Raw genomic sequence first — 14,730 nt, 5'->3', positions numbered from 1 at the left:
TTTCAGTTATGAGTTAACTGTAATGCAGGGGTTACAGGTATGACTCATGGGAAAAATAAAGTTGTTCACCTGAAGTATTCCAGGTATTGTTTTCCACAGGGTGTTCACATGCCCAAGAGATGCAGGGTTAGTTACAGCTTCAGCACATTGCACTGAGAGATAGTAACTTTTCTCAAAATAAATTTAAATGCCAAATATTGTAAACCATAAGTATTGTTTCTGTGCTTCATGGATGGTGTGAATTCCGTAATAAAATGCATCTCTTATACAAGTGCTAGAAATTGTCAAGGACATAGATTAAGTTTTTTTCCACAATTGCATTAATAATATAAACCAGATGGGGATTTTTTTCTGACATTCCAGGTACCTGAGGTAATGGTAGATGCTGGAAAGCCACTCAGTGGCACATTATTTTTATTCTAAAAGGTTTTAATAAGTAAACGTGGTGCATAGCTATCTGCCGTTGGAGAAATAATGACGCAATGATGATACTTCAGCTCTGTTTTAAGTGGCAATGTTCCAGTGCGTCAATGAATAGATGATGAAGGTAACTTCATAGTTTATCCCTATGGGGAAAGTTTGGTGTATTGTCTTCTACCAGAAGGTTGCTGAAATCATCACTGTCAGCAAATGACTGGATCGGTTATGAACTTTATGATTTGGATGAGATAGATAGTGTAATTAAATGATGATGTTTGTGGCAGAAGAACATACGAGGTAAACAGCTTCTGCAGGTGACTAAACAAAGCAGAATTGAGAAATCTGGTAATCGCAGAAGCTCCTTTATATGATAAGAAAAAAAAAAATCTATAAGCTGTAATGTAAATAAGCACACAAATGTTGTTGGTTGGGTTGCTAAGGTTTCCCAAAATCTGAAGTTCAGGTTGCTGTCACCACCATATTGGCTATTTCTCTAATAAGAATAGGCTTAAAAACATGACTTGGAGTGGAGGAGCGAGAGATTGGGAAAAAAAAAAACAAAAAAAAACAGATGCCATGTGTTCAGGAGGGGTGGAGAGATGGATATCAGCATGTCAACATTTATTAACGTGTTTGCTAGTGAATGCAATTGTTGTTGGCCGTGAGTGGCTGAAAGCAGCTCACCTCAGCTTTTCCCTCTTTCTTTTCCGAATTATAAATTAGTTAAACTATGTTGGCATGCATAGGTTTACAGTAGTTGCCCTTAAGTGACTGGATAGCCCAAATCCCTGCTATAGGATTTCACCTGGCTACGTATACCTCAAGCAAGTTGTTCTACTTTGTTTTTTCTCTCTCACCTCCCCTATTTACGGATTATGCACAAATGCCCACTGTTCCCTCATGTTCTGTAGCCAAAAGGCATCACCATTATAAGCTTCATTTTCAAGTTGTAGCTTGAAAATGTCCCAGTCATCCCAATTTTGCTGTATGGATCTTGCCCACATAATTGACAATAATGATGGGAAACACCACCACCCCCAGGATAAGTTATAGCCATTAGCTAATAATCTCAGTTAGAGTAAGGCCCATCTTTCTTTTGCCAGGCTAGTGATGTCAGTAACAAATCCTCCCCTTGCCAGTACACATATGCCAACAAAAAATCCCACTGAAGCCATGCCACATTAGCATAAGTGGGGAGTTTGGAATAAAATGCATACCAGCAAAAGGCACAGGTTTTACAGAACAAGTTGTAACCCCACAGAGGGGCTACATACAGCCTCCTACTGCTGATCAGGCTTTAGAAAAACTTGCTTGTCCCCCTAGCCTAAATTAGGTGTAGACACCTTCTTCAGGGCCTGTTTAAAATAGGAATGTATGGAAGATGCAAGAAGCACATATCGAGTTTCAGTTAGCCTTTTTTCCTCATTGAATTTGCACATTTTTAGATATATTGCTCCTTGAGTGAAGAGCTGGATAGTTGTTATATAGCTGAAAAATAACTACTTATAGCTTTTTTCCTGTAAGATTCCAAGATGTGCTCAACTGAAACACCAACTTTGACTAGCATTCCACAGGTTGTAGTTTTCTAGATCCGATATTATAGTTAATGTGATCTGCAACCAATATATTCTTGAAATATATGTACTGATTATGCATCATGGCATGCCCTTCTTGGAGGAAACCTGCTCAGATGTAATGTGCTTTTAAACCCCTTCCCTCCTGAGGAAAACAGTAAGCAAAATGCAGTGTATTAAAACATGCACTGAATTAAGCTTTGGTACAAGATAGCTACATATTAGGTTTTAAGTACATGGAAGCATTAACATGTCGTTTCCAACTATAATCCTGAGTTATGCATGCCAAAATCAGAGAACATTCAAAAGGGTTTTTTTTGTGCATTGTGGCAAAGCTCTGCTATGTCAACACACACACACACACACACGCGTGCGCGCACACACGCGTGCACACACGCGCGCACACACGCGCGCACACACGCACACTGTGATGCATATACTGCACGTGTTTCAGAGCTGGACTGCTGACTAATGCAAATTATCTGAGGCGAGAATAGCAGACATGTGTTAGTACTGAGTCCGTTTTCCTTGTGCTTCAGAGAAGGTTCCTCTAACACGACTCCAAAATGAAAACTTTCTTTCCAATGGCTAAATAGTGTGAAGTCCTAGTGCCCCAAGAAGGATGCTAAATACCTTTCAATTTAATCATACCCCTTAGAAGTCTGTGCCCCAGTAGTCTCCAAGCAGTAACAAAAGGCTTCCAAGACTGAAATCAATAACTTGTTCATAATCCCCTTCTTGGAATTTGGTGTAAATAAAAGTCTCTTGGGAAGGAGTACTAGAAATACAGATTTCCTGACACTGTAACCTAATTCCTGGAAGCACTCCTTTCTCAAGACTGTGGTAAATGCTACCACAGCTTATTGGGGGTTTTGTGAGGGGCCACATAGTAGAAATAAGTAGCAGGTAGTTTAAACACTAGATCAGAATATCAGCATGGGAATAGTGCAGCAGTGGGAAAATACACAGCCATAGCTTTGAACTTTGCAGCTCATGCAAGAATAGCTAGAAGGGCAAAGATGGGTAGTCCGATTCTCAAACTCACACCCTTGACTCAGAACTTGAACTGTGACAGAATATAAATAGTTTATGTTTTTAATTCATATTGCATTTAAAAAGGGATGCTCTTAAAAAAAAAAAAAAAGAAGAAGAGAGTGGTGCTGGAGATGGGCTCAGGTCAAGGACTTTTCCACCTCTTGTCTATAATTGTTCTCACTAGGACATCATCCACATGTGGTGGTGTGAAAAGCTACATACTACCTGCCTGGCACCAGTGTTTATGGGTGGGTATTGTAGCTTCTAAAATCCCCAAAGTTTCCTTTTTCTTTTGTTTATAGATGAGATCAAATTTTTTTAAAACAACTTTCTCACTCAGGTTCACAAAACACACAAACTTGTCAACTCTGGCATATCTGATATTACCATCCGCTCAGACAAGAAGATCTTAGCAACAGCCGGCTGGGATCATCGCATCAGGATCTTCGGCTGGAAAAAAATGAAGCCCTTAGCAGTGCTGGACTACCACACAGCAACTGTCCATTGTGTGTCCTTCTCAGATCACAGCAACCCAAGTGAGAGACTGCTAGCAGCTGGCTCAAAAGATCACCGCATCAGTATCTGGTCAATATATACTCAGACATGATATGTTCTGCACTTTCATGGGCTAGAAAGCAGGACTGGTGAAGCAGTAATTCAAATCTGGATGTGGGGAAGCAATAGAGCATATTTCCAGGCTGAACTGAGAGTCCATGGAAAGCGTTAGATTAATTTTTATGCTGCTTGTTTGACTGCAACGTTGCAGGTTTTGTTTTCCAAAGAGGGGAGTTGATTTTTAAAATGTATAACAAGTGGAGCAAAGCCAGTCATGAATGAAAACACGGGACAAGTAGCTCCAAGTACTGTTGCAGGCTCTGCCATGGCTTTTTCTTTGGCAGATTGCTTGAATAACTCCTGCCAATTTCTTCTTTTGTGAAAAGGAACTGGAATCTCTCAGACTGCTGTGGGGGCAGAATATGTCTGTTTGTAAGTCATTTATGTATCCAAGAATCTGAATCAGTGTAAAATATGACTCTTTCTTGAGAATTTATACCCATTAAACCACCTCCAGTGGTTTCTCATTGTCAGTTACTTTTTCTTCTCTGTAACTGAAAGGCTATCGGAACAACCTTGATTTGTTCACACTTCTGTCAGGTTCTAACTTAAACCAACAGCCAGGAATGTGACTAGGGACGGCCTTTGGCATTTATGAATTTCATTATGTCTCCTGTCACCTCAAGCCTTGCAATTAATCACAAGAAGGGAAGAAAAAAAGAAAAAAAAAATCTTCCTCTGCCCTGCACTGCAAAGCTATGTAAAGCCTTTTACAGAGCCAGTGCTAAATCCTTTCCATAGACTGACTAGCAGAAGGATTTAAACTCAGCAATCCAATTAGCACCCTTCTCCTTGGAGAGTTAGGGGTAAGTTTTCAGCATGGCAAGTCTGGGATTCAGCTACACCACTCCCATTAGCATTAAGGGGAACTGCATGGATAAATCCTTATCCACAGAGTGCAAATGGAGCCATTAACTTGTCATCTCTATGGTCATGGAAGCTGAAATTCATTCATAAAGGTTTTTTTTTTGTTTTGTTTCAATCAAGAGACTGCAATAGCATTCTTTTAAAACATATACTGGGCATGGCACAGTCTGTTCATAGACATTACTGTTGGATTCAGGTTTGTCAGGAAGTTGCAGTTACTATACCACTGATGCAATTAGCAAGTGCCGGTTTGTTGAAAGAGTAATTTAAAAAGGAGATGGCCTGCAGACTAAAACTCAGCTTCACAAACTGAAGTGTTTTGTGTATCAGGAGTGCTGCTCTGTTGATATTTTATTGGAAATATTTGTTTCTGCCTCTGTATGGGCCTGGACATCAAAGAAAAAGTCACCAGCATTGTAGTGAACAGCAACATCAAAAGACTTCAGAAATTATTTCAGGGAAAATGGACAGGCAAAATTTAAGTTCTGCTATCCAGCTGTGCTTTAAAGCAAAGAGAATACTATTGAACTAAAAGCCTTAATCACCAAGCCTGATGTTCTTTCTATTAAAACACAGAAATAGCATATTTTTGCCAGGCGTTCCTAAATGAAACTCAGCCTTTCACATTTTGGAGTGTGATGACACTTTAAATAATTTGTTTCTTTGATTATTTCTTTAATGTTAGGTAGCTGCATGGAGGATCACACTGCAGTTGAAATTTAAGGCCTAATTTTGAGTGATCCTGAGTCAAGGGGGCGGCACTGCTGTTCATTACACCTACCAGCTACAGTTGTATAGATGCTAATCTCTCCATCTCCACATGTCATCTACCTCCCACACAGAGGAGGAGCTATCTACACAGTACAATATTCTCCAGGCCAGCAGCCTTATGGAATGAGACAGGGACCTTCTCCACAAGCCTATTGCTGGAAGGAACTTTTTCCCCGCCATCTTAAAGTAGGTCAAAATTGAAGCGTATATTATAGTGTATCATTACAGAAAACATTGCCATGTGTGGTCCAGAGACTCTTCATTAGGCAGCTTGCAAAGAGATTTCATTTTGGCTGACCTGTCTTGTAACGTACCACAGATGAAGCCTGTCAGGCAGCCCTGAGCCTGGTGTCCCTTCCATTTGAGTGGGGCTCTATAAACATAACTTAGTGACATTCTGCTGTAGGAGAATTCACATACATGATCCTCCAGTGACCCTTAATTTTTAAAACAACATAACCCACTGCATAAGCACTTCGGTTTTAGTCTCCTCTCCACTTAGATTATAAATAAGTTGTTTAAATATTAAGTGAAATAAGAAGCAGGTCCCAAGTCTCCACCTGCTCAGGAGAGCACCCTATGCTTTAACCTGTGGAATCACTCCACCTTTATCGACAACCTCAAAGCAATGAAGATAGCTCATGTGCCAGAACTACCTGCAAGCTGGTGGCTAGGCACTGTCCTGGAAGGTGAAAAGAACTCTGCATCTCCTCAAGCGCTGACCCAAAGTGTCCTGTGTCAAACATGAGCACTTTATACCTGCCCCCTCCCCCCCCCCGCAACAGTCCCCTTCCCAGGAGGCACAGGGTTAGAGGCACAGCTGCTACAGTCATTTTGCATGGTGCATGATCAAGGCCAGCAATGCCTTCTTGGGACTTCTGGTGCAATAGGCATGGAACTCTTCAGTGTTCTTCAGGCTTTTAGACTATCTAAAAATTTTGCTTCTGAGCAAAATTTAGTTTCCACTGTTTATCACTCACTCCCCCTGCCTCAAAGATGCATAAGCAGTCCCTGAGTTGCAAACTCACTGCAAGTTCCCTCTCCTAGCTGTGCATCCTAGCCATTAAAAATTAGTTTCCCCCACCCCTTCCCTAAGGATCTTGAGATCTTTTCTGCAGTGGCACTTGGGAGATGAGAGGGGGCAGAGGGGCCCTAGAGGGAGAAGCATTCCTGTTTTCCATGGCACCAAAGAGCAGCCTACAGTGTTGGACAGTTTCCACAGAATTGAGAACTGTAAGTGTAATTTCCATCCAAGAGAAAAAGAAAGAAAATTTATGGCTCACCCATCTTGGGTGACTGGTTACTGTATGAAATGAGAATGGCTGCACCTACTCCCTGTAGAGAAGTAATCACTCATCTTATCCTTTTGACAAGAAAAGGCCACTTTACCACCAGAGAGTGGTACTCTAGGCTGCAAGAAGACAATTTCAGGAAAGGAGCTGGGTTAAGATGCAAACCTCTCCAGCATTTCAGGGCATCTCCATGCACAGCATATCACTTGTTCTGAATGCCACTGATGAGCATTACTGCTCCAAAGGCATGGTGAGGATTGAAGGTATTATCACAACCTGGCTTCTGCTCCAAACACAGCTGGCTTATGGGTTGGGTCATAGCCACCCCAAACTAAGCAGTATTCCCCTCTTGTGTTCTAGCCCTCAGGTCCCAGTGCAGTATGCAAATTGTACCTGTAATGAGGGACTGTGCACCTTACATCCACAGTAGGAAATAACTTTTGATGCAAACACCATAATGTTGGCACAGTGGCAGCCTCTCTAAGAAGAGCAGATTAATACCCAATGTCTTAATAAGAATGCCATTAGATCGGAGCCTGAGCATTATACACTCCGAGTATATCTTTTTTCTCTGAAATAGCCTTTTAATGTCAATGTCTGTAGCAATTATGGAGACTCACAAGAGAGGCTTAGATTTATTAATAAGTTTCTTGGAAGACACACTAAAGATAACTAGCAATGTGCCTTCACATCTAACTTCCTGCCCTTTGTTTTTATTTTAAAGATAAACTCAGTCCTGCAAGCGCAAATTGAAAATGAGGGCATGAACTGCATCTGTAATCTTGCTAGCAGACACGCACAGAGGTGAAGAGTTTCATCAACTTCTGCATGTATGCAGATCTGCTTGCAAGAATAGACCTATCCTATATTTGTTTAGGTCCCATTACCAAAAAGCTATCCCTGTGATACTTTTGTATGTTATGGCAATGAATTCATTAATATCTTATATCATTATTGATTAAAAAACCAACAAAACAAAACAACAACAACAAAAATACTCCAGTCAGTAAGGGGAATTTGTATGTTTTTCACATTAGTTTTGTTCCACTGAGCAAACAGATTATATATTAGTTCGATTTATAGCTGAGCCTAAATGTCATTGTTTGAATGTGAATTGCACTCTTCTAAAAGTATATTTGCTTAAGGAGCAGACCTGGACTTTCCTAAAGTAGAATGCTTTCAACAGGAGGGGCAGTCTATACAGACTGTAAAATACAGTTGTTTGAATGCATCTAGGAAATTAACATTTTTAAATGAAAAAATGTTAAAGCTCTTTAAAATTGTAACATTAGCATGTTTATCACTCAAGATTACAGCTGACTTTCTTGCTAGCAAGAAGGTTATGAGTGAAGAGCCACCTTAAGCTGCTGGAGTTAGCTCTGGAATCTCACCTGCCAAAAAAGGAACAGGACTAGCCTGTACCTGGCCTAAAGGATTCGGGAGTGAAGGTGATGACAGCTAAATTATTACAAAAGGCTTCCTCCTAAGAATTGCCGACTTTGGCACTGTGAGAGGGAAGAAAGCAACCAGCATTCATAAACTAATAGAAATAAATCCAAACATTAGCGTTTGTGTAGCAATTACATGGAATATTTATCACCGCTGGAATGAATGGTGAGCTCTGACCCTCACACCTTTTCTGCAAATGAATCCATTAGTTCCAACCCCTTTCTCTTATCTGTACATAGACCGTAAAGCATTCCAGGCCAAGGTGTAGATGAGCAAGGAAAGAAGCGATTAACTGTTTTTGTAGTAATGAGTGAAAAAGGAAGTAGGCTGAGGGCCTGCAATGAGAAAGTTGTTAAATTTAGCCCTATACAATGCAATTGCATTAATAAGCCAATAAATTACTCTGTGCAGCTTGACCTGGATTGTTGCAAAGGTTGCCTTTTATAGGGTGGATTTTTATAGTTAAGTCAATACTATAGTTAAGTCAAACTATAATACCTTCTGGATTGGTTTGTTTCTTAGCCTACTTAAGATGTATCTACAAAGCCAACTCGCAAATTAATAAATCTTTCCCTTAATTCAGTGTGCCAAGAAGAAGTTAAAACACTGACTACTGCAGCAGCCATGTTAATGATGTAAACCAAAGGACTGGGGATTAAACAAGGATTACTGAGTGCTAAATCAATGTGTTTCCTTTTCTGGCTGTATGTCTGTGGTGTGAAAGTATGGATCATTACATAAAAACACGTCACATGACTGCCTGGATTAATACTACACGTTAAAGCAATGCTGAGACACAAGGTTTGATGTTTAAGCCTGACCATTCGGTACGCTACCAAGAAAGTGATGGTAACGAACAAGGAAGAAAGCACGACTTTTTCTGCTATTTGCACTATTCTGAAATTCCAGTCTGGATCCCAGTACTGGAGTAATTTTTCCCAGATAGACTTGACTGTGTTCAATCCATGCACTACTCTTACGGGCAGTCTGGAGGTTTTGTTTAAAATGTGAAGAGAACTGACAAGAATTAAAATCATATTGTTTTGGCAATTCCTTTAAGTATCTCATAGTATGAGATGAACACAAAAAAGCCTTGCACTGTCCTGTCAGATACAGCAGACAGAAATATACCTTTTTAAATATACTGAAATTGATGCATACAGGTTGTGAGACTTGCCAACAATATTAAACTAAACACAGAGCAAGTAGCAATAGTCTGGAAACCAAATTCTTTGTTCCCTGACCTTACCACATACTCTCATCCCTTTTAGGGCAAGACCAGCAGCCTGATTTAAGTTGGTCAATCACATAGCCATTCTTGTGAATGGTTTTATTTGTCCCTCACCTCCTTGTCAAATAATAGGAAATAACGGGATTGGGAAATCCTATAAACAGCAACCTGCACTACATGCCTTAGGAGCAATGTAAACACACCATGTAAAAAATGCCTGTGCTCTCCCAGAGGAGTGTGTATTTATCACTGTATCATAAACAGTGGCAATGCCAAACGTTATGATGCCACTGGAGCTAACAGCAGGAGGAACTGAATTCTTGAAGAACCTACATGTACTGCAGAACCATTTCAGAGCAGCACTGACTTGTCACAAGAAAGTGACATGGCAATGCAAGGATGTATTGTAACAATTTTTTATTTCAATTAGCAGTTCTAATCTTAAAAAAAAATGCTGATCACGGACTGCGATTACAGTGGAATGCTCTTTCCTCCTAGTTTTTATTCAAAATGCATGCAAATTACAGTGGCATAAACCTGTAGCACTTTCTAGACAGCAGTGATCTGTTTCTTCCCAGCTGCATAGATATTGATCCCAATTATGTCCAGCTCAGGGAATCTAGGGAGGATGTTAAAATGCTGAGCCAAACTTCTGCTCCATGGTTCTGGCTCCAAGGACTTCAGGATCTCATGCATGCAAAGGTACCTCTCCCAAGTACCTGTGGCACTGATTGCTATAGACATGTTTTGACGTAGGTAGGAGGCAAGGTTAGTGTATTGGGCCTACATAATAATTTTAAACATGGCAGGGAATGTGGACATGGTATTTGTCTTGATGGTAATTAAAAGAAATGTTGCTGATATGAAAGCTTAATGATTCTTGAATACACATTCTCTGGAGTCACAGAAAAGCACCTAGGCTGCTTTTAACATAATACTTACTGAGTATTGTCTTTTCAGATTCCCCCCCCCCCGATATTTTGATGGCATGCAGACTTGGCATCACACTAAATAGAGACATTGAGTCTTTAAAGTGTTATCTCTTGAGCCCATCTGGTTTGAAGTAGCTGACAATAAGCAGGAAAGGGAATAGAATGAAAGACTCACTTCATGTTTGCTGAAATAAGAGAAATATCTAAGGCAGTGCTCAAATAAAATCAGACCGGGAAGAGGGCCTCTGCTCTCCCCTCTTGCCATCCCTCCTCTGGCCCCTTAAGATGCTTGGAATGGGAAGGCTTCTTCTGTGACCCCTCCACACTCAGTGCTAGCTCTGACTGCTCACACTGCAGGGGCTCGCATCCCACCCAGAGGCAGCTGAGGTAAGCAGGCTGGAGCACAGAAGGAGAGGAGAAAACGTCTGCCCAATGGAATGAGGGACAATGGGCACAGTAGGCAAGCAAGCAGGGTAAAAAGGCAAACACTAAGGCAGAGCCCTTGTCCATCAGTCAAGTTAAGGCCATTGAAAAAACTAATAGGGCAAACACTTCAGGTGAAGGTGCGTCAAGCAGTTTTACATGGTGTTTATTCTGTTTTGAACTTCCTCTAGCAATCTACAGATACAGCCCAAGGACTTCAGTCTGAGTACCTGGGCACTTGTGCAATCACCTATTTTACAGGCAGGTCTAGAACATAGGAATGGTGTCAGAAGACTCCTGCCCTGTGCACTAAAACAACCTGTGGGTTAGTTACCTAAACCATCTTCAGTGAGAGTATATTTGGCAGAAAAAAAAAACCCAAAACAAAAACCACCCTCTTCATCTACCAATGCCCACTAAGAGCTGTTCATACAAAAATTAGAAAACACTGTTAAAAGCCATCTAGTAACTGGAACTCAAGCTAGAACAGAATTAAAAGGGCACTTGCTGCTTTCTGAATGAGGCAGACTATAATGAAATGCTCACCCTTTCATGGAGGTGATGAGAGGCTATCCGTTATCAGTTATAGACTCACCCTGGGAGCATCAGCTGGAAGTTGCTACACAAGCTTGCATGACTTTACACCATGTAACAGCTAGTCTTGGAAATGCAGATGCTCTCTTTAACTTCATAGAAGTTACGTTGCTCAGTATCCTTATAGAATGAGATCCTAAATGTGACTTTTCTGGCTTTTGTTCTTAATCACTTTGTTACTAGTTCAAATTCATACATTTAACCTAAATAGAGTGAGTGATTTATTGTAATTATTTTGTATAGGCTGCTCTTCATAAACTTAAAAAAAAAAATTGGGAAAAACATTTAATTTCCCATATGGAAAGAACACATTTATCATACTTCACTTGGATATACTTGGCTGAATATTGCATATATATGCAAAACATATGTGACATATTCAAGGCTGAATTTCATAAAACAGAAATGCTATGAAATGTGATATAATAAATATATTACACAGACATATGTGGCCAATTTATAAAACTATGGTATCTTTGGTAAATTTATAATAGGTCATTTCTATTAATGGGGAAGTTAGTAGGTGCTTTTTTCTGGCACATGTAACGCATGCAGTACTTTACATAGCCTTCCAGAAGGGAGGTGGACCTCTGAAAAGAAGAGCTGCACATGCACATATAGCGTGTATATAGGACATGTCCATGTGTTTCAGGATTAACGTATATCTTAAATGGGTTCTTGCTTTTTACATTGATTGTGCGAACAATATACTAGGCAAAAAAAGTAGAGAAAACAGTGCTTAGAGATTAGCAAACCTCTAATACACTAACTAGGTTCACATAGACATTGGGCTTCAATAAAGAACACATTTAATAAGCACATGCCGTGTTCACGATAAGGGCCAGTAATAGAAATCTTTGAATATAATCGCTTTCCTCTCGTTGTTTTAATCACTCTTGTAAATTAAACATCTTACTGATTGATTGAATAAGAATAATTAAGCGAAGAAAAAACTGCATTTGTTTAGAAAAATCTGCATACCTATTAGCCATTATACTATATTCTCTGACTCTTCATAATACTGTGTTAAAGCAACATCTAAATTATTGCTGCCTGATTATCCTGAAATCCCAGCCCCCAGATTAATTCACTTTTTATTTATGCCTGTGTGCTTTAAAGATCAAACCTAGGCTTACTAAAACTAATCTATATTTTTCTCTCAGATTGTACACTTGCAAGTTCGGGCAGAAGTTCCCTAAGTGGTCCTTTTGTATACACGCATGATCTTATTGGTGCAATGCACAACTCTTCCCTCTGGAGGGAGCTTGGTCTTCAGGCACGGCCGGGCAGGAGGCTGTGCATGCGTGCAGCATCCTTCGTCCACCAGTGCCGTGGTGCAGGGATACCCCCACCCACCTTCCAAAGCCAGTCTGCCGATCCCACTTGAGCAATACAGTATCTGCTGTCCAACCAGGCAGTTTAATACAAATGGCAGAACAAACCATTGCACCCACTCTCTCAACAGCTCCTCTAACAAAACGCTTTTGGTCTTCACCTCATCATGAAATTGAACAACAGAAGGAAAAGCAACAAGAAGCAAAATCCACATGTGCATGTGTGTGTGCGCGCGCACAGACACAGACACACACACTCCCCCATTCTCCACCCCAAAACACGTTCAACAGACTTGTAGCAGCTTCTTGAGCTCAATGGATGGAGGTGCTAAAACTTGCTTTACCAGTACAGCTGCATTAGCTCCCCCAACACTCCTTCAAAGAGGAGGTCTCAGCTTCTGCCACCTCCTCCCCCTCCCCCAAAACAAAATGCTGGGGGAGTCTAACTTTTCTCCAATGGCTTTGGGGACCATTTAGACATTTTATGTGGGCAGAATGTTGGTCAGCTTGTGTGAACTTGCTTCTCTTATCCCTTTCAGACCAGAACAAAGTACCATTGCTACTTGCCCAGGAATCCACACATCACAAGTTGAAATCCACTTGCTGGAGAGAATGAGGTCTTCTTGGCAGAGGGAGGACAGCACAACAGCAGAGGTGGTCCCATGTCACGCAGCCCCAATAGCCATGGCTGGCCACAAAGGATGCACTAAGAAACCCCGGGCTGGTGGGAGACCCACACTGTCTCCCAGAACATCTGCACCCAGTTAGAGGGCAGCTGCTGGGCTAAGGAGAATCTCTGAATGAACACGCTTTTCTGGGGAATTTCACACCATTACCAGAAAAGGGCACCCACTGCAGGCAGGCGAAGCTGCCCCATCTAGACACACATGCCCTTGCTCAGCCCTTGCTGTCCTGCATTAGGGGCTCCTCCAGGAAGTGCTACAGCAGCTCAGGCCTCCTTTGAACTCTCTCCACTGAGGAGTGAGGCATGTGAGAAACCAGACCCTGGGCAGGGGGCACAGAGGAGTGAGACTTGCAGCATCCGCTTTTCCCTCTCCAGCAGCTCCTCATAAGCAAGCTGTGATCCCTCCTTCCAGGGCTGAGGCAAAGGGTGAGGGTGCCTGCCTTTATACAACCTATTCCTGGACATTTCTAATGTTTTTTTTTTTTTTTTGGGGGGGGGGGAGGGGAAGAAGAGAAGGGAAGACTATTTAAGTCTGCCAAGGTTGAAGCACTCCCTGTAGAGAAGTCCTGGGCTTCTGGGCAAAGGATGCAAAATGGCAGAAATAAAGGGAAACCCAGCAAGTCATGAATAGCTAAACAGTAAGGTTCTGGGGTTGGGGAGGAGGGGTGTCCCTGCTCACGGCTGGCAGAAATATGAGCATAAAAGACCACTGGAACTCGTACCAAAAGCAGGAATCTCACTGCCACAGAGATAATTTTGCAGGTGAACATTTGTTCTTCATGATCTCATAGGCTGATTTTGCCCATCAGACCAGATAAAACACACAGGGCTCAATAGCTGTGTAAACAAATCAAACCTGATCCAGGCCTTTCCTGTACGGTCTGTCCTGGTGGCTACAAAACGTCTTTTCACTCTTACTGCAGTCCTTGGGTCACCCTCCACCCTGCAACCCACTGTTAAACAGATATCATACAGGAAACTAAACTACTTGCTAACTTGCTAAACTACTACTAACATCTATGAAGTGTGTAAACATTACACATAAACACTGCAAGCATATAGAAATATCACCGCCATGCTCCTGATCAGGCAAATAATTCCATCGTTTCACCTGTAGATTCTACATTTACCCACTGGAGTAAGTGATGTGGTTTCAGACCTGCTGAGCAATCAGTAAATTCAGTCTGTACCTCTGGAAAATGGAGCCACATGGCTAATTTATTCTGTAGCCCTGTTTGGGAGAGACAAAGGGTGCTTGTAACCTCTGTGCTTGGTCCTGTTTTACCAGCAGCTTTTAAATACACAGTGTTATGTGTGACCTGAGGCGACCATAAGTGGAAGTATTGTCTAGAAATACTGTAGCCTCCTTCCCAAGTATTTGCCTTTGACCTCAGTGACAGTATGTACTGAGTGAAGTTTAAACATATGTATAACCAAATCATACAAAGTTATTTTTCAAATGAAACTGCAATACATATAGATGAGGCATGACCTGAACATGATACATC

The 14,730-nt window shown here is 41.3% G+C and overlaps 1 protein-coding gene across 6 annotated transcripts in view; it reads left to right on the top strand.

Annotated features, from left to right (window-relative positions):
- GNB1L (G protein subunit beta 1 like) overlaps window positions 1–4,106 on the top strand; it is a 43,922-nt gene extending 39,816 nt beyond the window's left edge. For 4 of the 6 annotated variants that reach the window (XM_068911131.1, XM_068911129.1, XM_068911128.1 and 1 more), the window contains exon 7: window positions 3,370–4,106. In XM_068911131.1, the coding sequence (XP_068767232.1) occupies window positions 3,370–3,636 (267 nt within the window). In that variant the 3' untranslated portion in view covers window positions 3,637–4,106. Of the gene's footprint in view, window positions 1–3,213; window positions 3,278–3,369 lie in introns of all 6 variants that reach the window. The other 2 variants (XM_068911133.1, XM_068911130.1) reach the window with 2 other exon arrangements.
- Window positions 4,107–14,730: the final 10,624 nt, after the last annotated feature.

The sequence above is a fragment of the Struthio camelus genome, chromosome 17 (assembly GCF_040807025.1).
Source record: "Struthio camelus isolate bStrCam1 chromosome 17, bStrCam1.hap1, whole genome shotgun sequence".
NCBI lineage: Eukaryota > Metazoa > Chordata > Aves > Struthioniformes > Struthionidae > Struthio > Struthio camelus.
This window is presented reverse-complemented; position numbering and strand designations above follow the sequence as displayed.